The sequence below is a fragment of the Hermetia illucens genome, chromosome 6, assembly GCF_905115235.1.
Source record: "Hermetia illucens chromosome 6, iHerIll2.2.curated.20191125, whole genome shotgun sequence".
Taxonomy (NCBI): Eukaryota; Metazoa; Arthropoda; class Insecta; order Diptera; family Stratiomyidae; genus Hermetia; species Hermetia illucens.
In genome coordinates this window covers 87,802,502-87,826,962 of record NC_051854.1, presented here as the reverse complement: position 1 = coordinate 87,826,962, position 24,461 = coordinate 87,802,502, and the positions used below count along the sequence as shown (strand labels likewise).

Here is a 24,461-nt window from a genome sequence, read left to right as displayed (position 1 = left end):
AAAATAAAAGAGTATTCTCCGAGGTAGACAGTTTAGATAGCACAACGTTTATTTCTGTTGACACTTCGAAAAAGTACTTGAAGTACTTCGTGCAGGCGAGCAGGAATATTAACACCATATTTGGAGCTGACACGGTAAGCGGACGAACCACACGGCGGTGTTTCGAAAAATTCCGGTCAGGCGACGTGAGCCTTCAAAGTGAGCCACGTGAACATCCAAGACCATCGGTTGATAACGACGAGCTGCGTTTGCTAGCCGAATCCGACACATGCCAGTCTGTGAGAGACATTGCAGAGGAACACTATTCGACAGTTTCCTGGCACTTGAAACAACTTTGAAAGATGAAAAAGCTCGACAAATGGTTTCCGCAAGCCCTTACGGAGCAAAATATAGCGCTTCGGTAATTTGCAGTTGTTTATTCTCCCGCAACAGAAGCGATCCCTTTTTGCACAGAATAGTGACATGTAATGAAAAGTGGATATTATACGACAATCGTCGTCGCTCAGCACAGTGGCTAGATGCTGATGAGCCAGTAGTATATGCCGCAATCGGTAATGGTGACTGTTTGGTGGTCTACAGCTGGAGTTATCCACTATTCTTTCTTTGCACCTGGAGAAACTCGAGGAAATGCACCAAAAATTGAGCATTCAACGGCCGAGATTAGTCAACAGAGGTGATTTGATACTCCTTCACGACAAATCCAGAACAATGGTTCAAAAGTTGAAGGAATTGCAGTATGAGACTCTGCCTCATCCACCATATTCACCGGACCTTTCGCCAAATAACCACCATTTTTTAAGCATTTGGATCATTTTTTGGCGGAATAACAATTAAGGAATGAAGAGGTCATCAAAATTGCCTTTGACGAGTTCATCAACCCCGGAAAATTGGACTTCTACGAAACTGGCATACATGCTCTTATATTTCGCTGGGAGAAGTGCTTTGAATCGACTGGCAAGTAAATAAATTTTTGTAAGCTTTACAGTCGTTTCAAGTTTTAATACCAAATCGGCCATTTCATGTGGTGAATTTGCAAAGAAGCGACAAATTTGGCCTATAATAACTTTATTAGTAATAATGCGAATTTCATCAAACTTAGGAGAGTCATGCCCTATGTTATAGCCTAACTTACTGTGGTGCTAGGATAAACTTAAGGGGGTTTTGCAGACTATTATTAAGTTTATTTGAAAGGATATCGGTATGGGGTATTTCTGCCCCTAGGCACCATATAGTGCCAACCTCCTGATTTTTTCCAGATTTTTCGGTTTGGTAGTTTCTGAGAATGGGTCTGTTAAAAGATGATCAACTTCGACCGCCCCCACTCCCCATCTTTCCAATAAGTGTCAAAAATAACACTGGCTTCGGAAGGTACTACCCAAGACCTTTTATTTAATACCCCACATGACTATTCTATGACTATTTAGTGAAAAAAAATTCTACACCCCCCTCACAGTTCTACCCCCCTCCCCCTCCGTTCACAGTTTGCACCTTTTCGTCAAATTTGACATTAATCACTATAACCGTCCCCGAGAAAAATGCGTATGACGGACAGACAGACAAACAGTAAACCGATTTTAATAAGGTTTTACTTTACACAAAACCTTAAAAAGAGTTAGCGTAGTGAGTCGCTTCTGGAAAGTTATAGTTATAGTGCGTGGGCCCCGATTTACTAGGGATGCAGAGCGCCTTCAATTTGGTTTTCATTATTAGTCCCACCTCAGTTATTGCTAGGCCAAAGGAACAACGGTTTTTAGTGATGAAGACGTAACAGCAGGTTAAACAATAACACGAGTGGCCAGAATCAGAAATTGTATCTTAAAGCATAGTAAGCACGTGGGACGATAGAACAATTCTCTACCCACTCAGGAATCATGTCGTAAATAGGAGGTCCTTAGACTTTATACCATTTTATATATATTTTCACAACATCACAGTTTTACCAGGAAAGGGGAAGTTGATCACACCAAGTTCGGAATATTTGCTTGTATAGGTGTCAGATTATCTGCTTGTATAGCGAAACAGCTACGCTTTATAATACATGATTATTTTCAACGTAATCCTCTTTAAAACTTATTTTCTGTGCAAGAAAAAAGATTTACAAGCTACAGACATATCCACACCAAACCATTTTAATGGACGGAGAAGATAGTAAGCAACGGTTGAATCTACAAACTTTAAATTGCGAATGTCTCTCATTCGAGTTAACTATGTGCTTATTATTTAATTATGAATCTAGTGAATTAAATTTAGTTTCGTATCTATTTTTCGTCCCTCAAAACACTGATAATAATATATTTTCTTGTTATCTTTGTTGAACACAATCAAAACTGCAAAGAATATTTTGAAAATTCGCTGAAACAGATGCTGCAAATCTAACAAAAACAGTTGAATTATTTATCTAAACTTTCTTCAATGATATCAAAACGTAATAAATAGCTATGCTCCTCGATAAATCTTTAGTTGTTCAGCTTTTACTTTATCTCATATACATTTTAACTCTTTTCACAAAACATCTTTTTACTAAATAAATTATTCTCTCAATAGAACGTATAAAAATAACTTATCATTACGTTTCTCATACATATTTTCATCTCATATCTTCCTTACTGTATAAAATAGTTTCTTCTCTATTTTAAGATATATTTTTTGATAGTGTTGTAACCTAGATACACACTTAACAATGAAAGTGTAACTCATGTGGTGGTGGTGGTGCTTTTTTACTGGTATGTTTTTTGTTGTTTTTTGTATCTTAGTTTTTGGCTGTTAATCTCTAATTTTGCTTAACTTGTTTTATATTTATAAATAAAGTGTTGGCATCATATTTTTTGTCCTCTCTTCACTTAACGACTAGTTGTTAGTAATATTAATTTACGAAATGTTAAATATGTAACACCATTTTATCTTATGCTAATTGTGTATGCATCACGTGTTAACGCTCTTACCTCTTCGTCCACAGTACTGGGATAGCTGGTTTTGCTCTTCTCCATGTTAATTGATTGACCCTCAGTGGTCTTACGGTAAACAGGATTATCGAAGTTGATTGATGTAAGATTCCGTCGGTTACAGTGCCTATAGCTGAAGTAGGAAACCTGCAATGATGACGAAAAATAGGCATATTCTATAATCTAAATATATAAAATATCTTTGCAAGGGTGTTGTAATTTTATAATTCAAGAACAGGCGAACCACTATGGGCTAACTACACCTGGTCGGAACATGTCGCATGACTTAGTGGTCGATCCATTTAGGAGAAGCTCGATGATCCTGCGATCTCCTCTGAAATCAACGTTGACGAAGGATGGAAATCAGGAAAGCTCCCGTAAAGTTATAGAAGCGCACAGTGGGAAAACCAAGCAGTGTCAGAATACGGACGGATCATCGTTTGCCCTACTTGGAGGAAAAATAATAGAGTTGTCCGCATTCATAAAGAACAAACACAATGTGCCCCAAGCCATCAAAAACACAACACAGGTGACAACCCCGCAGTAGAGAGGGCGCAAATGATTTTTTCGGATCCTCACAGGCCGCGAAAGGCAAAAAGGTCTCTCACCGGCAAAGGGGACGGCAAACAAAGTTACCAAAATCGTGGAATCAGCGGCACCGGCTCCAATCGACCCGAGGGAAGTAAAGCGCGAAAAAGGAACGAACGAAGCATGGACCAAGGTTGGCGGAAAGAAAAATGCTACACATAAAAGAAGATGACGGCCCAAATTAATTATCTCCAAAAAAGGTCATATGACTTAAGCCGATATCCTCAGGAAGGTCAAATCGGATCTTGAGCTGATGGACCTTGAAGAAAACGTCAGCCAAATCAGACACCCCTAAAAAGGATATTTCACGCTGGAGCTGAAGAAGCCTCTGGGCAAAACGGTTGAACATTTCCTCGGCAAGATGGAGAGGTCCTTAGGAGAAAAAGAACAATTACGGGCCAGAAAGCGGGAGATTGTTATACAATGTAAAAACATTGGTGAAATCACGACCAAAAAGGATTTACGTGGCGCCTTAGAAAAGCAGTTCGGACCACTTGGCTTGCAAGATTCCTCAATCAGGGGACTGAGGAAGGGATACGGAGGCACGCAAACGGCAACTATAAGCTTACCAGCTGGAGCAGCGTTCAAACTGCTGGCGATTGGTAAAGTAAAAGTAGGTTGGGTCATTTTCCAACTCCGGGAGCAGGTGTCCCTCAAGCGTTGCTTTAGATGCCTGGAATTTCGCCACATAGTGCGAAATGCACCGCTGACCGTGACAAAAGATTGCAAAAGATGTGGGGAAGAAGGTCATATGTTTAGGGAGTGCAAGGCTGAGTCTGAATATATGGTTTACAAGGCGAAAAAGAGCGTCGATTGTCGGCACGTTGTAGGCAACAGCAGATGCCCAGTGTTTAGTAGAGCCTTGAATGCAGTAAAGAAATGAGGTTGATACAAATCAACATCAACCAGTGCGAGGCAGCGCAAGTCCTTCTCTCGCAGACCATCTATGAGAAGGGAATCGAAGCTGCCGTTATCAGTGAGCCTTATCGCAATAATAAGAGCCGTGCCTGACCTGCAAATGTAACTGGCAAGGCGGCAACATGGGCGTGTGTAAATCAAGTCCTTCAAGAAGTGATGGAGTTTCCAGGAGTTGGATTCGCCAGGGCAAAAATAGTTGGTATTTACATATATAGTTGCTATGCTCCACAAAGCGCGATGATAGCCGAATTCGAAGGAATGCTAGGTATGCTAGTCTCGGATACAAGAAGTTGAAACCCGAAGATCATAGCGGATGATTTCAACGCGTGGGTGGTGGATTGGGGCAGTGGCACTACGAACACCAGGGGCCGTATCCTGCTCGAGCATTTCGCGGAGCTAGGCTTGGTGTTTGCCAATACGGGAAATGTTTCCACTTTTCATAGGACAGGGTTTGGCTCAATAGTCGATCTAACATATGTGAGTACCATATTGGTGAGGAGAATGGCATGGTTTGTCAGTGAGCATTATACTCACAGTGACCACCAGGTAATTTTCCTCCATATCGAATATGGATCATGCGGCGGCGATGTGGCCCCTTGGGAAGAGCGTACAGGTTGGTGGTTATGAAGAAGATGAGAGGGCGAACACCACAACTGACCTGCCCACATCTGCTCGATATCGTGATGGCGCTTTTCCCCCGGATAAAGGGGAGTGCAAACAACACAAGTAGGCATTGAACATCTACACCATACCTGCGCTAACTGAGGAAGAACTTGCGCAAATTTGCTGGAGAATTGGTGATAGTAAAGCACCCGGTCTAGGTGCTGTTCCAAACTCTCTGTTAAGACCAGACCCGACTGGTTTATTAGCATTTTTTAAACATGCATGGTAGAAAGAGTTTTCCCCGGCCAGTAGAAGAGGCAAAAACTAGCTTTGCTCCCGAAGCCGAATAAGCACCCAGGACACCCATCATCATACCGACCGATTTGCCTCATCGATATGTACAGATCATTGAATATAAGGATAACAACGGGTGTCCCTAATTATTCGACTAAGCTCCTCGGCAGTTACCTTTCGGAGAGGAAAGGTACGACACGCATGAGGGACCCAAGCAGTACACCGTCACTACAAGAGTACCACAGGGCTCAGTGTTGGGTCGTCTCCTGTGGAATATCATGTACAATGGGGTCCTTGTCCTTTCCGTGCCAACGGAGGCCACGATAATCGGGTTCGCAGATGATCTAGGTGTGGTTGTTGTCGCGAAACTAAAGACGTTGAAATGTCCGCTAATGAAACCATTAGCGCCATAAAACCGTGGCTGAAGATGGTTCAGCTTGACCTTGCAGAAGAAAAAACGGAGGCAGTCTTGATTACCAACCGTAGGAAGATGAATGCGGTTAATATTCGTGTTGGTGGTCACATCATCACTTCGAAACCGGTTATCAAATACCTAGGGGTGATAATTGACGCTAAAATCAATTTCAAGGGACACCTGCACTATACTTGTGAGAAAGTAGCAAATACCAGCGTATCATTAACGCGGATGATGCTTAACATTGGAGGCCCAAGATACAGTCGCAGATTACTTGTGGCCAGAGTGGTTCGACCAACAATATTATACGCGGCACCAGTTTGGGAGGAAGCATTAGCGTGTGATAGTAAGCAGAGGAGGGTAAATACGATTTACCGCTTAACGGCGCTAAGGGTGTGCAAGGCCTTCAGAACAATATCAGGCGAAGCAGCGTGTGTTATTGCGGGAATGATCCTCTGGCAAGTGAGACATGCTACCTGTATGAGAAAAGGAAAATCAATCCTCCTGAGAAGGATGCAGTATACCGAAAGGCGGCAAGGCGAGAGTCGCTGGAGAAGTGGCAGCGACGATGGGATGAATTGCGCTGGACCCACACTTTGATTCCCCGTATTAAGGAGTGGATCCAGGGACGACACGGCGAGATTAACTACCATTTGACCCAATTCCTGTCAGGAAATGGCTGGATGATTCTCCCTTTTGTCTTGAATGTGGTTGCACACCTGAGGACCGGGAGCATGATATGTTCCACAAGAGATAGCAAAACAGATTTGAACAACATTCTCGGGGACCAAGAAAAGTACAGTACGGCTGTGAAGAAAAGGAATCCCCAGTTGTAGAAAATAACCACAAATACAAACAAGGGTCCAGTGTTTGAACATCCTGCCTATTTTATAGTATCTGAGTATTAAAAACTAATACATAAAATGATGCTGGTATTCAACAAACTGTATGAGAACCACGAGCACTTTGGAATTTCAGACAAGATACAGTACATCAAAGTTATCAAAAAAAAGTTGAACAACTCTCTCGCTATTCATAGAAAACCCCGATGGTAAGGATCTTCAAACATAATGTGCAAAGAATAGTTAATTGTAAGGAGGCTACCAGATTTTTCAATTTAAACAATATCGGCATAATGTCCCTGCAAGAAACCTATGGCATTCACTTTTCTCCGGTTTCCAAGGTTATAACAGGATACTGTTTAGTGTCCAGATTGAGAGATGATGGATATAGCGGAGTAGCGTTCGCCCTTCGTAACGGACTAGCCTTTAGAAAAGGCAATTTTAACACTGAACATGAAATACTGATTGCAGAAACACTAAATCTTAAACCCAAGATCAATGTAACGTAATGACGACTCCAGACCACTGAATAATGGGGAGATCACCTTCTCGACAATAACATACGCCGGAGTGTACAAGTCTCCAGTACCTGGTATATCACTAAAAAATGCAGTAGATATATCTTGGAACTTTGAAACACTTGACACATCCTACTCGAACAGCAACCACAAACCTATCTTGGTACAAAGGCTAGATGTCAAGCGTAAAGGTGTCTTCAGAGTAGCCAACATGAAGAATTGATCCGAAACCTATAGCCCCAAGATGGCCTGAGGAACTTCACGGTTCAAATACAGGAGCAGATTAAGTTGGCGACATACAAAGTTAGGAGAACCACGAGGTCCAAGGCCTGGTGGAATAAGGACCTAGGATCCTACCTAAGGAAAAAAAATGGAAGGATGACAGACAGACAAACTCCAAACTAGGAGAATTTCTTCAGCACCAAGCAGGCAACTAAACGATGAAAGGAGAAAATCAGGAGGGCAAAAAGAAACTTCTGGGATAACTTATGGGAAGAAATGTCGTGTTCTGGCTAAAAATCAGGGGGTTAAAAAACTTTCAGGAATAGTCCAGGCAACTTACATCATGGGATAAAGACAAGAAACAAAAATTTCTCATAGAAATAAAAGGTAACTATGGCGAAAGATCTGTACCCCTGGAAACAACACCTTATGCCACCTATGGCCATACGGACTTTAACATGGATGACCTCAACAAAGCTGAATGAAGAAACCAAATTCCATTTTCGGAGCGCGCTTAATGGAGCTTGGAGGCCCCTCCAACCACCGGAAGAATGAAGAAGAGTTGAGATTATTCCAATATCCAGAAACTACATTGATCTGAACAATACCACGAACTTCAGACCTAAACACTTTTGCTAAAATTCTTAACGGTATGGTCAAGGAAAGCCTTGCTCCTAGAAACAAAAAACGTGCCTGCGGAACATTAGTATGCGTACGGAAAACGACCAGTTGCTGAACTGAAGTGCTATGATGTGTCGCCTCCTTACATTCACGGGACACTTCAGTACTTTTCGCTACTTTTCCATTTTCGGGTAACTCGGCCCTTATGCTGACCATAAATGTGGCAACCAAAGAAGAAAACATAACTGCCGAACGGTCAGTAGGTGCTTTGTGGAGGATAGGGTATCCACACAATCAGATTGTGCTTCAGTTCTACTGTCATCACACTTAACGCTGTGCAAGTGATAAGCACAAAACGAACACAGACACCCACGACCACTGGAATCGAACCCAAAGCAACGTGATTGAGAGGCTGACGCTATATCCCTTCAACCATCGCGCGCGGCTAATGGTGGTAATTTCGAGAACCTTTTGGTAAAGGCGGTATATTCTTTTCATTATTTGAGGTAAAGTTTGTTTCCCTTTTCAAAGCAAGATCTTTTAGAAGGAGTATTTAGTTCCCTGAGTACTAAATATATTTTGTACTCTTTAAATTAAAGTCCTTTTTGCCAAAAGTAGAAACTTTCTCGATTGGGTTACATGTGCGTAATTGAAACGCTGTTTTTTCAATGTCCCTATAAATTTGGAAAATCATCTCCTAAACAGTCATTAAGAAAGCTTAACGTTCACCAGTTATAAAACACTAAGGACTTCAGTAAAAGATAGTAAAACGCTATACTTACAATAACTACTGCCATTACGATTCCCGCTATACCGAAAGTTATCATCAATATGGCGCTTTGATTATTCTCCTTGGCCGGATGTACAATGGTTCCATCTGGATGCGATACATTTGACCCTGGTCGCGCACCATCTAGGATAGGACAATAAAGGTTAGTAAAGTCAGAACAAAGCTTATTTTTTAAAGGAATTTGTAAATCCGCCACCGTAACCAAAAACTAACTACCTCACAGGACAAGGATAGAGTAGAAAGCGAAAGATTTGAAGCAGAAGAGAAGAAAAGAAACAAAAATTTAACAAAAAATTGACAATATGATAACTTGGGAAGAAAACATTAAATTAAGCGGCAAAAGGGACAAAGTTCGGACGAATATTTCTTGTTTAGTTTGGCCAGAAAGAAAGCATTATTTTTAAATCGGCTTCAAATTTGTTAGGATAGATCTTAAGAATGGAGAAAGATAGAGAGAAGAACAGGCAACGGAGACCCAAATTTTTAAATAATATTGTACTTTATGGAATAAGAACTGTTGATGGTTAAGCTTGGTTTTGAGTCAGTTCAAATGCTTTGGTACAAAATGGAATGATGTTGCATTGGCTTCAAGCGGTTTGAATTACGCTCAGATTGTCCAACTATGCTATTAAAAAAACCCTACAGATATTTTCGAAGATTCTAGCTGCAAAAGTTTAGATACTAAACTTCTTGCCTTTTTTCAACCCTAATCTGACTCGGTAAAGGCAAAGCTACCAACCTACCTGTCAAGCTCTTAATTTCAATCAAAAGTTGAAGAAGCAACTAAGTAAGGACAGCTGAAATTCCCCCAGCCCTTGTTTCAACTTGTCTCAAATTTGTTACGCAAAATTTATGCGTAAATGGGCACTGTCAGCACACTAACATTTTCCACTTTAAGCCTATAAATCAGCAAAACAAACTCAAACCATCATGTTCTACATAAATTACGTTTCCAGGCAAACTTTAAAGCTCTTAAATGTGAATTTCGGCCTTCACGCCCTTCCATCTGAGCAAGGGACCTGAAGACTTTCGTCCTTTTTTCGCTAGACCACATTTTTTAAATCCAACCGCATAAATTTCTTTATCTCAGCTGGGGCTATTCATTATGTCTGTGTCTGCCCAGTAGTCGCATTTTTATGATCTAAATTGCTTGACGGATTATAAAATATCGCAATGGAATCCAACCTAACGAAATGTAATCTTATATCTGTGGGAATATGTACTTTGGTACTAATATGAAAGCAGAAGACAAAAGATAGGTAAAATGAAACTTCAGGAGACAGTTCACTTGGTGGAAACGAAGAATTATTATCAACGTTCCTTGAAATGAAATTTACATAGACAAAGCGTCCCTCCGGAAAGATGGATGAAACCAGAGGATATATGAACGGAGGTTGAATGGGGTGGAAAATGTGGTCTTCCAGCTAGTTAGGTTGGACGTAAATCGTTTTTAATCTCTGCTGTTTTTGTTGGCTAGACTTTTTTATGTTTGCAGACAACCTCGTTCAACTGCCAGAAAGTATCTTTCAAGATCAGCTTGATGGCGGGTTTAAAGTTGTAGAAAACCAGAGATATATTACTGTGAGTTATGTTAACCCGAAAATAAATTCAAAAAAATTTAGATGTTTCTTTCCGGCATTTTATGACTTTAATGAAGATTTGCATTTATTGCTTTCCAGAAATATAATTAATGGTACCAAGTTTCAAGGTCTTTTCCGCCCCTATATGACCAGCTTTGAAAAGTAGCATATTTACATCTTAACTTCGAAATAGGTGTGGAGCATGCTGATATTCTGACTTTTGACTTTTGTTATCCTTTATACCACCGCCATTTGCATATTCTAGCATAAATTTAAGGGTGGTTTCTGGCTAGATTTCTAGAACATGCTAATACATATTATTAAATTTATTCGTGCAAGTATCGGAACTGGATGTATTTTTAGGCCTGGATTTCGTTTAGATACACCACTTTCAGGTTTTTAGGTCGAATAGGTTCTGAGAACGAAACCTTTAGACTTTTTGAGTGTCATATTTTGAGCCATCATTCCCTTCATTTCACCACCAAATATGGGACCAGTTTCGAAAAGTACTAAGTGAGCCCTTTCGTTTGCACCCCCGTTCGCATCTATGGAGAGCCCCACTTAAACTGAACACAAAAAGGCGCCACTTGCTATATGTAAAGGGATTCACAGTTCAAGTTCTCACCAAATTACCAATCGGTTTAACCGTTTCTAAATAAATCGGATGTGACAGACTGACAGACAGACAGACGCGGAAATCTTGCGGAAGGCTAAGCTAGACAGTTGAACTTGGGTGAATACGTAGAAATTGTGTGCTTAAGCCTGGGAAAAGTAAGTTTAGCGATCTGGTAAAGAAGAAGGTAAGAAGGTAAAGGTGAGCCAGGATTCAATGCTGATTGAATCCAAGGACACAGATGAGATCACCACAAAAGCGGAGATCTGCGAGACCTTAAAGACCCAACTTGGGCTAGATTCGATCCTTGATTCCAACGTGATCAAGCTATGTAATGCATACAGTGGCTACAATACCCTTACCATTCGAAGCAGCAAAAAAGCTATTGCTGTTGATAAAATTCGCATTGGCTAGGTCAACTATCGACTGTGAGAGCAGATATTGCTAAAGAGGTGTTTCAAATCCTTGGAATTTAAACACATTTCGAGAAACTGTGTAAGCAAGTACGATAGGTCTAAATTGTGCCGAAGATGAGGAGAGGAAGGCTCATATTGCCAAAGAGTGCAATTAGAATTCTAAAGGCCTGGTATGCAGAGGAGGAATAGGAGGATAACATTTTCCATATCACAGACAGTTACAGATGTCCGGCGATCTAAACTTTTCAGGAATGAAATTCCTACAGCCGAATTTGAACCATTATCAGGCAGCCCAGGACCTGCTGCCCCAAAGCGTGCTTGAAAATAAAATTGGCGTTGCCATCGTATGTGAATATTATAAAGATCTCCACAGTGGTGTTTTTATATCAGACAGCAGCGGAAAAGTGCCAATCTGGACCTGTGGAAACCGAACAATCGAAGACACGAACAATAGGCTAGAAGATGGATTCACACGAGCCAAGGTAGGCAGCATTCATATATTCAGTTGCAACGATGCGCCAAGCCCGGTAGATATATTCCTACTGATGGTGGAAAGATTAGCGTTCGAACAAGCCGCCACAACCCAATAATAATAGGCGGTGATTTTAACGCTTGGGCCGAAGATTGGAACAGTCGGGAAACAAATGCAAGAAGCCGCATATTGCTCGAAGTATTTTCACGTCTGAATGTCGTTCTATCAAATACTGGTGGTGTCAATACTTTTCGCAGGCGGGATATGAGATTTGTGATCGACCTTACGTTTGTTAGCGATACATTATCTAAGGATCTCCATTGGCAAGTGAGCGAGGAATATACGCATAGCGACCGATGCCGATGGGAAACGCAGAAGAAACGGTGACGCAGGTTCTCGAAAGGATACAAAAACATGTGATGCATCCATGTCATGCCGCACTGTACTCAAGAAACAAATGCCCCTCCCCCTTCTGGTGGAATGCCGAAATCGTTGAACTTCACAAAGTTTGCCTTAAAGCCAGGAGACACAGTTAACGTAGCAGAAACTGGCCTGAGTCTGAGGTGCTGCACAACCGATATAAGAAAGCGAGGAAAGAACTGCAAGGAACCATCTCTAGAAGTCAATCTGAACACTTCAAGGGATTATACAAGGAAACAGACTCCGACCCATGAAGAGGGTCATGACATCAATCAAGGGTAAACGCTCTCCACCGATCACCAACCCTGATTTGCTGCGGGATATTATTAATACCCTATTTTCAACAGTTTCAAATAAATTGACCCTCCTCACTGTCCCGATAGATTCCGATGAAACTCCCGAGGTAACCACTGAAGAAGTCCTGGGAGCTGCAAAAAAAAAATTGTGGAAAATAAATTCCCTGGTTAAGATGGCATTCTAAATAAAGCTCTGGTAGTGGCTGTTAAAAAGTTTCAAGGTTACAACATTTACAATGTGCCTCAAAGAAGGGTTTTTTTCCGGAGGAAACAGAAGATTGTCCTAATCCCGAAGCCAAATAAACCTATGGATGATCCTTCATCTTATAGGCCTATATGCGTACTAAGTGCGTTAGCTAATTTTTCGAACGGATCATCTACAATAGGCTTGCACCAATCACAGAACGGGAGGGTAAACTCTCAGGTAAGCAGTTCTGATTCCGAAAGACAAGATGAACTGTCAATGCCATCACTATCTTCACCAAACTTGCTGAGGAAGTAGTAGAGGTCAACAAACCTTGTGCGATGGTTACTGTCGACGTGCGAAATAGAACAAAATAATTGCGGGTTTAGCCAAATTGGGCGCTCACAAATACCAGGTGCGCATAGTCACAGAATTCTTCCGGGAGAGGCTATTATATTACAATTAGGACGATGGACGTAAAACATACAGAACAACCTGCGGGGTTCCAAAGAATCAGTCCTCAGTTCTCTCCTGTGGATAATAATGTATGATGGAATCTTAAAATTACAATTGCCTAAAGGATTGATAAACATTGGCGTCACAGACGACATCGGAGTGACTGCCGTGGCACAACATATTGAAGAGATGGAGGCCCTCAAAACCGAGGCAATTTTTCAAATAAGATCACGGCTAGAGCCCGATCTGACGCTCGCACAGCATAAAACCAAAGTACTTTTGATCACTAAGCGAAGGAAGCAAACGTCAATAAAGGTCAAAATTGGCGAACACATACGCATACTTAAATACCTAGGAGTCATGGTTGATCAAAGGCTAAAGTTCAAGCGCCATCTTCAGAATTTAGCAACAGAGACCGGGGTTGATATATTGTTGGTAAGAATGTTATCGAATGTAGGTGGCCCTAGGCCGTCGACTCTTTATCTCGAAAGTTGTCATTTCAGCCTTCCTTTATGCGGCTACAGTCTGGGCATCGACATTAAAGCTAGAAGCAAATTGAAGAAAAATTGCAGCTTCATTTAGATGGAGTGCATTGAGAACCCCGTGGACTTACCGCACAACATAAGACGAAGCAGCATATGCAAAAGAGATGCGATGATTCTACTAAAGGACGTTGGACTCATAGGATTCCATATGTTTCAAAATGGGTCAAAAAGGCACGGTGAATTTAGTTACGACCTGATTCAATTCCTAAGCGGGCACGGAGGGTACCTCTATCGCTTCAGGCGTGAATATTGCCCTTCATGGTAGATGATTCCGCAGGATGCGGAGCATGTTGTTTTTAACTGCCCGAGGTTCACCGCACACAGAGCGAAGATCGGAAGATATGATCGCTTCAAGGGCAGTCTTTCTTCAGAAGTGATCCTTGACGCGGAGCTTACGAAAAGAAAGAGGAGGAGGGAGAAAATGAGGGTGGTTTTAGTGGGTATAAATTTCATTCAACCCCAGCTTTTTTTATATAGTAACAGTCTAGTCCAATCAGAATAAGGGGAATGGTAATCACAGTTGGGACGCAAGGCCACTGTTCTTCCTTCCTCCACTAAACTAATGCAGATATAAAGTATCTCTCTATGGGATTGATATGAGACTCTCAAAGAGTCAAGTCAGTCGTTGACCAAGACTGTTAGTAGATGATAACTACACCCAGTGCGAAGTGACTTTATTACTAACGAAGCGTCACGGATCAAAACTGCGGAATGGAAAAACACCACCTAAATTCTAATGGTGCCCAACTGACACCTGGTCGCCTTAGTGGGTAAGTGTAGCTTCACCGTGCCACGACGAGCCGGCGGGCTTCTTAACCCCTACTCATTGGAATCAAATGAACAAGCAATTAACGGAAAAAAGGAGAAAAACTACAAATAACTGAGGTCCTTGATCAGAAGGCAGGGATCAATAAAAGTACGCCTAACCAAAAACGGGTCTTGAAAAGATTTAGGATGAACCAAAGCATTCACAAGCGGAATCACGAAAGAGCGATGCAGCGAAGAAAAAAGGGGAGTGATCCAAAGAAACACATATCCGAACCCAAAAGGGAGGAAATCTCGGTTAGGTCAGGGGTGAAGGTAGAAATTAGAAAGCCTGGCGTTAGTTATACTTGTAGGTGAAGGTTATTCGACTGGCTAGACTGCCAAAACTATTTCCAAGGCAATGTGCTAAGGATAGAGTGTAGAGCTCGTTTTCACTATCATACGCTTTCGACCAGGTCTTATAATAGCATAGAGAACACAGGGGGAAGGCATAGTCTCTAAATTGTCAGACTGAAAGGAAGCGGAAATGTCGACATATGCTGTGGATGATGCAGCAAGTCAGTTTACCTTATCAATGCCGGTACCAGCGGAGAAAATGTTCCTCGGTTGCAATAGGCTAAAAGTATATAATGTAGGGAACATGTCAAAACTCGTGATCAGTACAAGACAAGAAGTAATAGAGATAACTCTAGGGAATATTCCGAAGAAGCCAAGAATTGAAGGGTGTCGGATGAGCCCCCGATGTCGGATGGCAAAATAATCAGACTGTACATTGAGGACAACTCTGAAGTATTGTAAGGAATCCCTCTAGAACAGATCGAGGGCGGTGATATAGGCGCAAACTGAACTGGAGACAGTAGTGGAAGACCCCAACAGAATTTTCATTGACACATAGGAGGCAAGCTCTCTGTCAAGGAATATACCATGGTGGTAACCAGCCGAGATGCAAAAACGCACTGATAAAGTATAGCAACGCGATCAGAGAAGCAAAATGACACAGATGCAAAAAATTCTGCGGAGGGATTGAACAAACTACAAAAGGCCCAGAATTAGGAGGACAGGGTATAACAGCTTCTCAGAATTAATTTTCCATTCTGCCGGAAACGCCGATACGAGACAGTAGTGGAAAGGAGGACGGAAAAATGGAAACCAGTAAACGAAGTATGCTCGGAAGCTAGCGTAAGATACTACTTCAGAGGTGCCCGTAAGAATTTAGAACAGCTTGTAGTAACAAGGCGTGACAGTGATCTACGACTTAAGCCAGCAACTAATTATCTGGCCGACCGATCCCTGGCAACGAGGGGTCGTTCAATGAATCAATAGCTAAGCACCCTAGAACATTCCAGGCGACAATATACAGCATATACTGATATACCCCCCCTTCTACCTCCAAAGTGTACCAAAGCGACCATGAAAACCTTCAAATCCAACAAGGTAAACTCTAAACTGGAATGGGAATGTTTTAGTAGACTGAATATGCTCAATGAGATACCGGACGAGCTGGCTAGAAAAGGAGCAGGAAAGCGCCTTTAACGAGCAGGACCCTTCAGCGGAATCGGAAAGGGGTTCACGGCTACGGTGCTGAAAAATGACTGAGGGAACTATACTAGGCGAACCTACCAGCAATGCAAAAGTCCAGGTAAGTCATGGGTTGTTTAAATCTCATCAAGAAGAGCCCTGGATTCCCAGTAGGAATACTCACTGGTCATGTTAAATTATCATCCGAGGGAAGCTAGGGATATCTATGGACACTGTCTGTCTGTTCTGAGTCATCGCTAATATGCGTGTGAAAGAAATAAGGTTCAAGATAGTAGAAGTTTTCCTGACAGTAGCTCTCACCAAGAAGTAAGGTTGAGTATTATCCGAGAGTAGGTCGAACAGATTTAAATGATAATTTAATATTACTTCGACCTGCCCTAAATATGTAGACGTTATTCTATGTACATATGCCACTTATCCAAAAAAAAGTGGGACCTTACGTTTAAATTATTTCTTCGAAGAAATAATCTGATAATTTTCATCTTTAGTAATGTATCTCGACAGACGATAAACGACGCCATCTATATCCTATCAACCAGTTTCATGCTATTCACCTGAAAACACAATCTAATACAATGGACATCACATTAAACTCGACACTAAACTACCTCTTCACCCCGTATCACGTACACAACGAACAAAAGGACAACACTCAAATATCACCTTCAAACTTTCGACAGAGCCATTGAATATAATTTGGCGGAGCGGTATCATCAAACATAGGTAAGTGGCTGCGAGATGAGAGGTTTGACACTCGAAGGGCAAGAACCTTCCAGGGGCTAAATGTGCCTTCTTCTTCCCAATACGAGGAAGAGCGGGGGCTAGTTATATTTAAACTTTGAATAGTATGAGCGCTGCGATTGCGCTGCAGCACCAAAGAGGACCCCGAGGAAGACGACACCGATGATTCATGGGTAGACGCTGATAATGATGACGATGCTAATGATGATGGTGATTTTCGATGTGATGGCGTTGATGACAAAGCCGCTAATGGAGGTGTAGGCAGGGATATGAATGGTACGTTCGTCTCAGTTGTATAATTGGTATTATTTCCAGACTTCGCCTTGGTCAGTATTTGATTCGAAATCGATGCTGGGAATTACAGTGATTGAGATTGGTTACCTGAGCTGAGTCTAATTTATAGTGAGAACAATGCAACGTATATTACTGTTTTCTTGCAGAGTGGGCGAGGACTCTGATGATGATTGTGTTATTGAAGAACGCTTCTGACGATTCCTCAGGCACATTTGATATAAATAGATGCCTCCGTACACTGAATGACATGAAATTGGATGTGAAACGCCACAATTATTGAATATGTGATTACCACTAGCATGAAAAATTTGCAGTGGAGTTATGTTCATCATGAAATACTAAATGCAAGCTTTACAAAGACAGATATATAGTGTGCAGGCAAGGAGAAGGTCTAAAAAGCATTTTCCAAAATTATTCTCTGACTTTTAAAAAATATGTTTCATGTTATTTAAGAGAACAAATTGTATACTCTTTCCGAAACACAAATTTCATTGATACTGGTCAAATAAAATTTCATTTCTTCAAACGAAGGGACTTCTTTCCACTGTCATAATTTACTTTTGTTTAACATAATATCTTTAAAAACAATCGCAAACCTCATTGACTCTAATTTCAGAAATCTCCACTTTCTCCTTGATACACACTTTAATCGTTGCTCCATTTTACCTCGTCCCTTTTGATAAAAAAGGAATTTTGTTAGGGACAAGCAAGCTGTGAAGTTTTATGAGGATAATTAACTACATAACAGTCCATAATTCACACCATAAGTTTTGTAGTCATTTAAATTGCAACATTTGATTACGGTGCTCATGACAACATTTATCTATGTATCTGAATGCTTTGTTTTCATATTTTTTCTACTCACGATTGTAAAAACTTTCATTAGTTTTCATATTATCACCATCATGCAACAATCTATCTTTTTCACTGAACATAGATGAACTATTATGACGACCGGTGGAGCTACTAGACGATGAGGACGCTTTCCTAGCAGGCGATTCTGTTGTCGAAGTAGCTTCAGAAGAGTAAATAAACAAATTAAATACAACCAAAATGGGGTAAAATATATCTTCATGGCGGGATGAAATTATCAGGAGATAATAGATATACGAAACCATAATCTTGGCGGAGGATTTTCATATATACAGCGAATACTGCCTATTTAACCTAGAATTTATAAGATACAGAGTGAAGATTTTACTTACCATCTTCAACACACATTAGACCATCTGACATAAGTTTCAAACCTGTTGGACAGGCGCATGTGATGCGAGGACTACGCTCTGAAATTCTGGGGGCAGGTAAACATAAATGCGAACAATGTCCGTTGACAGACTGACAGTAGTTCGGACTATCCGGTTGTCTGTATGGATGATAGACGTGGATCGTCATCGGATGTTGGAGCTGCAAAAAATGATTTTTTTCAATGAGCAATGAAAGTGCAAAGTTGTTTCTAGAAAAGAAGCCATCATCGAGTAGATAGATGCAGATTTGCATGTAAAGTGTCTTACACTATCTTCTAAATGAAAAAGTCCTTGTACAATAAATAATTTGATAGATGCGCCTCTTTTACAAAAGTCAGCGCCGTTCAGATGTCTCATCCTTCAAGCAATGCAATCGGATGGTGCTTCTTTCGGTTGAATAAGTTTCGGTTAAATAAGTTCTAAGAACGAGATCTGTTGCATTTGATGGTTCCAACATTTTCGGTCCTAATTCCCTTATCTTCCAGCTAACAATAAAAGTTATGCCAGTTTTGAAAAGTACTAATTAGGCCTTTTCATTTGGTAGCCCACATGACTACATTCTGAGAAAAAAATGGTACACTTCTTCAAGTATGAGCATTGCTTGCATGAAATGGGGCTCACAGTTTTGTGTTCACCAAATCTCGGAGAGAGCCACTTCATTCGGTTTTGAAGAAATTTGATGTGACAGGCAGAAAGAAATACGGTCAGACTTTGAACCGATTTTAATAAAATTTTGTGCAAAACAAAAAATGGAGCGCTACTCAAAGGAAGAACGCGTTACCACTGAAAACCCATTACAAAAGATAGAAAGTTAGTTCCCTCGACGATTACCTACCTTGTCGTGGCGAGGGAACTCAGTAAGGAAGATCCTCCAGGAAACGGGAGGTGACACCTGAAGCCAAGCGGTAATCAAAACCCCAAGCCAAGGTGTGACTACCGTGCCGAGGGCTGAATGGTCACAGGGGTTAAGATGTGGTCGTAAACGGTGGACTCTGGGTACCAGGCGACCCCCAGTTTCAACTAGCCTTGTCTCGGCAAAAAGGGGCTCTGCCGAGATCGACTTACTTTCCCCGGAAAAATTGAGGCCATGGCAGCCAACTATGAAAAAACAAAAAAACAAAAACATAAACCTATAAAGCAAACACTATTAAACTTCGATCGCGACGATCCAACCCCGAGTGAAGGGGCAACCCTGAGCTCATCGATGGAGAACCTGAGTCTAGACTGAGATTCCCCACTTATTCAAGTGGAAACCAATTCAATTGGGACCCAGTCCTTAACGGAGGAGCCGAAGCAGGCCCCTTCTGTCAGTACTCCTGACCCCAGGCTCCAATCGGCGGCACCTGCTGAGGTTAAAGTCTTGCCCATGGGTAAGCACTTGTCCATGGACAGCAAACTGCCTTCGGGCAAACCGCCTTCGGGCAAACCGCCTCCGGGCAAACCGCCTTCGGGCAAACCGCCTCCGGGCAACGCACAACCAAAGAGCTGTGCCAAGGTTGAGGGGAAAGGAGCGTTCGGGGCACCTGCGGTTAAGGGGAAACCGAAGCGGCAGCGATCCTCGGATGATCCTAACTCTTCGACACAAAAGGCAGCAAAGAGGGCTCGACCGGCAACGGCTAGGCCTTCATTTGCAGTCAAGGCTATCGAAGCCGATGGATGGGTCCTGTATGACGACTCTAATCCATCCGGCTATGAGCAGCCCGAACAGCTTAGGAGGAAACTCCTCCTAGCTGTAAGGACTGCGTCCGCGCAAGGCATTAAGCTTTGCTTTGAGTCGGTAGGTGTATACCGTAAAATGTTACTGCTGAACTTTGCCGACGAAGACACGAGCGAGTGGCTCAGGCAGTACTGCTCCTTCCTTAACGATGTGTGGGAGGGTGCACGACTAACCTTGAAAAGGGTCTCTGAACTTCCATCGATCAAAAAGTGCTTTCTCTGGCTTCCAGAAGAAGAACGAAATGGCGTTGGGGTTCTGGAACAACTTGGTGTACAGAACAACCTTAACCACCTGGTTGCTGCTAGGCAGCAAAACAGGAGAGAGAACCGATAGGCCGGGAACTTTTCTCACTATCGGCGTTCCCGAACCTGATGTTAAGAAGGTTCGGGAAAAATCGGGTTCCCGCCTCTACTATGGGCTGGGGACCGTCACGTTACAAGTGTCGGCTCCTAAAACCATTGAAGGGGACATGCAGCCCCCGGCATCTACACCTAAAACGTAGATGAGGTGCCACATTTCCCAAGTAAATTTGCAGCATTGTAAAGCGGCGACTGCACTTATCAGTCGTCGGATCAATAGCCGCAAGACATTTATATACCTCATACAAGAACCGTGGGTTGTTAATGGGGCAGTCAGGGGCCTAAACTTCCAACATGCTGACCTATTGTATGCCAGTGGAAGCGATCGACCCCGCACCTGCATGGTAGTCTCCAAAGACTTCCAGGCTAACCTGGTTAACGACCTATGTGATGGCGACACCACATTGGCTAAGCTAACCGTAAAAAGTCAACAGGGAGATAAAGAGATACTATGGTGCTCTGCATATTTCCCCTACGACGCAGAAGACGTTCCCAGTGGAACATTCATCAGAGCTATCCAATATGCCAAAAGTAGAGGCATGGGGGTAATAGCAGGATGTGATGTCAACGCTCACCACATATGCTGGGGAAGTTCGAACATCAATGCAAGAGGATCGAAACTACTGGAGTATCTAGTAGGAACCAATTTACAGATCCTAAATGTGGGTAATGAACCCACTTTCTTCAACGTGGTCAGGCGAGAGGTCATCGACATCACGGTGGCATCTCCTGACATCGCGGCTCTGATCGGAGAGTGGAGAGTATCAAACGATATCACACTCTCGGATCACAGACGCATTGATTTCGTTATGGGCATGGATCCACCTCCACCCACTCCATTTCGGAATCCGAGGAAGACAGATTGGGTAATGTATCAAACAGAATTGAGCGCCCGAATCACGATCCCTGGGAAACGCATCAAATCCATTACTGGAATTGAGAAGACAACCCAGATGATCACAACTAGCATGAGAGAAGCTTTCGAAGAAAGCTGTCCACTCAAGATGCCAAAGAAGGGTAAAACACCATGGTGGAACTCGGATTTGGCAAAACAGAGGAGAACGACAAGGATGCTCCTCAATCGTGCTCTGAAGGGTGAATGAAGCACTAGCTGGAATCGCTATAAAGAGGCACAGAAGGCTCTAAAGAAAAGCAAAAGATCGGACAAACGATCATCTTGGAGACGCTTTTGCGAAGAGACTAACTCTCTTGAGGCAACCTCAAAGCTGAAGCGGATTCTGGTTAAAGAACGTAACCAGAAACTGGGTTATTTACGTTTACAGAATGGGAAGTACACAGAAAGCGATGAAGAAACGGCAAATCATTTGCTTTAAGTACACTTCCCAGGCAGCATCCAAAATCTAATCTCGGGGCCAACAGGTGCATACAGCCCTCAACCGAGAGAGACAGCATAGAATCGAACCGCTGCTAATCAGTTGGATCCTTCACATGCTAGAGTGGAGAAAAATCCACATATCGGTCGGCCAGAAGTCTATTGAAGCAGGATGTCTCAGGGGCTGCCCACAGGGAGGGGTTCTCTCTCCACTGTTATGGCTATTGGTAATACATACCCTGCTGTGGCTCCTGGAGGACAAAAGACCTAGCCGCAATAATTACCGGCAAGTTTGCGGACACAGTATGTGACCGCTTGAATGCAACTCTGCATGTAATCCACAGCTGGTGCCTCCGCAATGGACTCACGGTGAACGCTAGGAAGACTGGACTAGTTATGTTCACTAGGAACGTCAAGTGGTGTAGCTATACGCTACCCACCTTAGCAGGGGTGGAAATCCAGCTGGCACAAACAGTCAAGTACTTAGGAGTACATTTCGACTCCAAGTTAACGTGGAAGCATCATATCCAGGAACAATATCAGAAATCCTGCAGATTGCTCTGGTGCTGTAGGAATGCGATAGGTAAGACCTGGGGACTTTCACCTAAACGGATACACTGGATGTATACATCCATAATAAAACCCATTTTGATGTATGCATGCATCGTCTGGTGGCCAAGACTGAACTTTGCTAACAGCAGGAAGCTGCTAACGCAGATTCAGAGACTTGGTTGCCTAAGTATTACTGGAGCAATGAGTGCTACGCCGACTGCGGCACTTGAAGCTATCCTAAATTTACCCCCAATTCACTTGGAGGTGAAACGGAAAGCGGCCAACGACGCATATAGGCTCGATACCATTGGGGCGTGGAAAGGCGGCCAATCCAACGGGCATGCGTCTATCTGGAAATTCCTTGAAAAACATCCGGTAGCCCTGATGCCGACCGATTATGTGGTTTCCAGATTCGTCTTTGAAAAGATATATACTGTCGTAATCAACGAAAGAGAAGAATGGTCGACAAGTGGCCATGAGTCTTTTCAGATTACAGACCTAATAATCTTCACCGACGGGTCAGTCATGGAGGATGGATCAGGTGCAGGGGTGTTCTCGGAGAATCCGATTATAGAACTGGCCCGACCTCTCGGAAAAATGACGAACATATTCCAGGCGGAGATATATGCCATTTCATTGGCAGCAGAAGAATGTCTGCGATAGAAATGGAGGGGTCGCACCATTCGAATCTGTTCCGACAGTCGGGTGGCATTATCAGCACTAAATGGCAATAACATATCAAGCAAGTTGGTGTGGAATTGTCATCAGGTGCTGTTGAAACTTGGCCGACTGAACGAAACATTCCTGATGTGGATGCCGGGGCACTCTAACATCGCCGGTAATGAGGAGGCTGACAGACTAGCTCGCCGAGGGTCTGGATCCACAATGGTGGGGCCAGAACCAGCTCTTGGAATCTGACCACCTACTGTCAAGTCTACTTTGAAGAGTGAAATTGCAAGGATTCACGCAACCGAGTGGAAAAATTTGGACTCTTGCCGGCAAGCGAAAATCCTTGTGAAGGAGCCTAGAGCCACTAGAGCGGCATTTTTGTTGTCTCTTAAGAAGTCGGACATGAGAACCCTAGTAGGACTTTTGACGGGACACTGCCCCTTAAACTACCATATGGAAAAGATTGGGGTAGTGGTTTCGGCTGTGTGCAGCCAATGTGAGGAGGAGGAGGAGACGGCCCTGCACTTTTTATGCAGCTGCCCGGCATCCTCAGATCTCAGACGAAGACACCTTGGCAAGGTTTTCTTCAATGAAGAATCTGCACACTCTCTGCCTCTGGAGAATGTTCTCAGATTCGCTAAAGCCTGCGAACACCGTGGGGGGGATAGTACAATGGGCCTAATAATGGCCTGAGTGCTCGAGGCTGCGGCTCCCCCCCGTTAACTAAACTAACTAACTAACTAGAAAGTTAGGAGATATACACGTTTAGCATGTTCACGCTCATCCTGGATAGGTGTGAGTAAATGCACACCCATGACTATATGAAGGAAGAGAGGGTAAGTTATCTTATGATGGAGGGCTTCGGATATCAGGACCGGCGGTTTTTTGAAGTTGACAGACGAGCTTCTGGGTATCCAGCAACTTCAATGCCCCCTTTGTGGGAAATTTTCCCACTGTGGCATCTAATCTTACAAGAGATAATTTCATTTAGGTGAATGGATGTCACCACTGAAGACAATATTGTCCCTCGGCAATCGAGATTCGCGGCGAAGTCGGGAAGATATAGGAATAGTCCTTGGATCGACACCGAATAGCTTCAATAATGAGAGAAGCAGGCTTATCGAAAATCTTCAGCACTTCGGAAAGTAGCCAAGGCGTAAGACACCATTAAATATGTGTGTCACTTGAGTGAATACAGATCTCGGCAGTCCTTGGATGATTTTGGCCGTACTAAGGTCGAAATCAAGAGCCTTTTTGAGATCAATGTGGTGTCGTGAGAATCTTCAGATTCGGAAACTTTGAAACGAATCGGTTGGTGTGTTGGTGATTCGCGCAAAATTGGCCACCAAAGGGATTTTCAAGAAAACACTTCAGATCTTTATGCTTCTCATTATTCATTGCTTTTTGTAGCACCTTTCTAGCCGCTGCTAGATTCTTTTTCGTTGTCGTTTTTTTTTCTTATAAGCTGGTCTATTATTTTTGAACACTTTGGATGATCCGAAACTGCACATTG

At 42.7% G+C, this 24,461-nt stretch overlaps 2 protein-coding genes across 7 annotated transcripts in view; both read right to left on the bottom strand.

Annotated features, from left to right (window-relative positions):
• Positions 1-24,461, bottom strand: part of LOC119660330 (very low-density lipoprotein receptor-like) — a 492,367-nt gene that overhangs the window by 10,213 nt on the left and 457,693 nt on the right. For 4 of the 5 annotated variants that reach the window (XM_038068812.1, XM_038068807.1, XM_038068808.1 and 1 more), the window contains 4 exons: positions 18,280-18,478; positions 17,940-18,089; positions 8,746-8,876; positions 2,943-3,089 (listed from right to left, as the gene is read on the bottom strand). In XM_038068812.1, the coding sequence (XP_037924740.1) occupies positions 2,943-3,089; positions 8,746-8,876; positions 17,940-18,089; positions 18,280-18,478 (627 nt within the window). The remainder of the gene's footprint in view (positions 1-2,942; positions 3,090-8,745; positions 8,877-17,939; positions 18,090-18,279; positions 18,479-24,461) is intronic. The other variant, XM_038068809.1, reaches the window with a different exon arrangement.
• On the bottom strand, positions 16,369-17,427 carry LOC119660331 (putative uncharacterized protein DDB_G0277255). Of its 2 annotated transcripts, XM_038068814.1 has the most exons (3): positions 17,208-17,427; positions 16,648-17,131; positions 16,369-16,593 (listed from the first exon to the last, which is right to left on the bottom strand). In XM_038068814.1, the coding sequence occupies exons 1-2, from the start codon at positions 17,404-17,406 to the stop codon at positions 16,692-16,694; spliced, it is 639 nt and encodes a 212-aa protein (XP_037924742.1). In that variant the 5' UTR covers positions 17,407-17,427; the 3' UTR covers positions 16,369-16,593; positions 16,648-16,691. The 2 variants fall into 2 exon arrangements, with proteins under 2 accessions (XP_037924742.1, XP_037924741.1); XM_038068813.1 differs by having other exon boundaries at positions 16,369-17,131.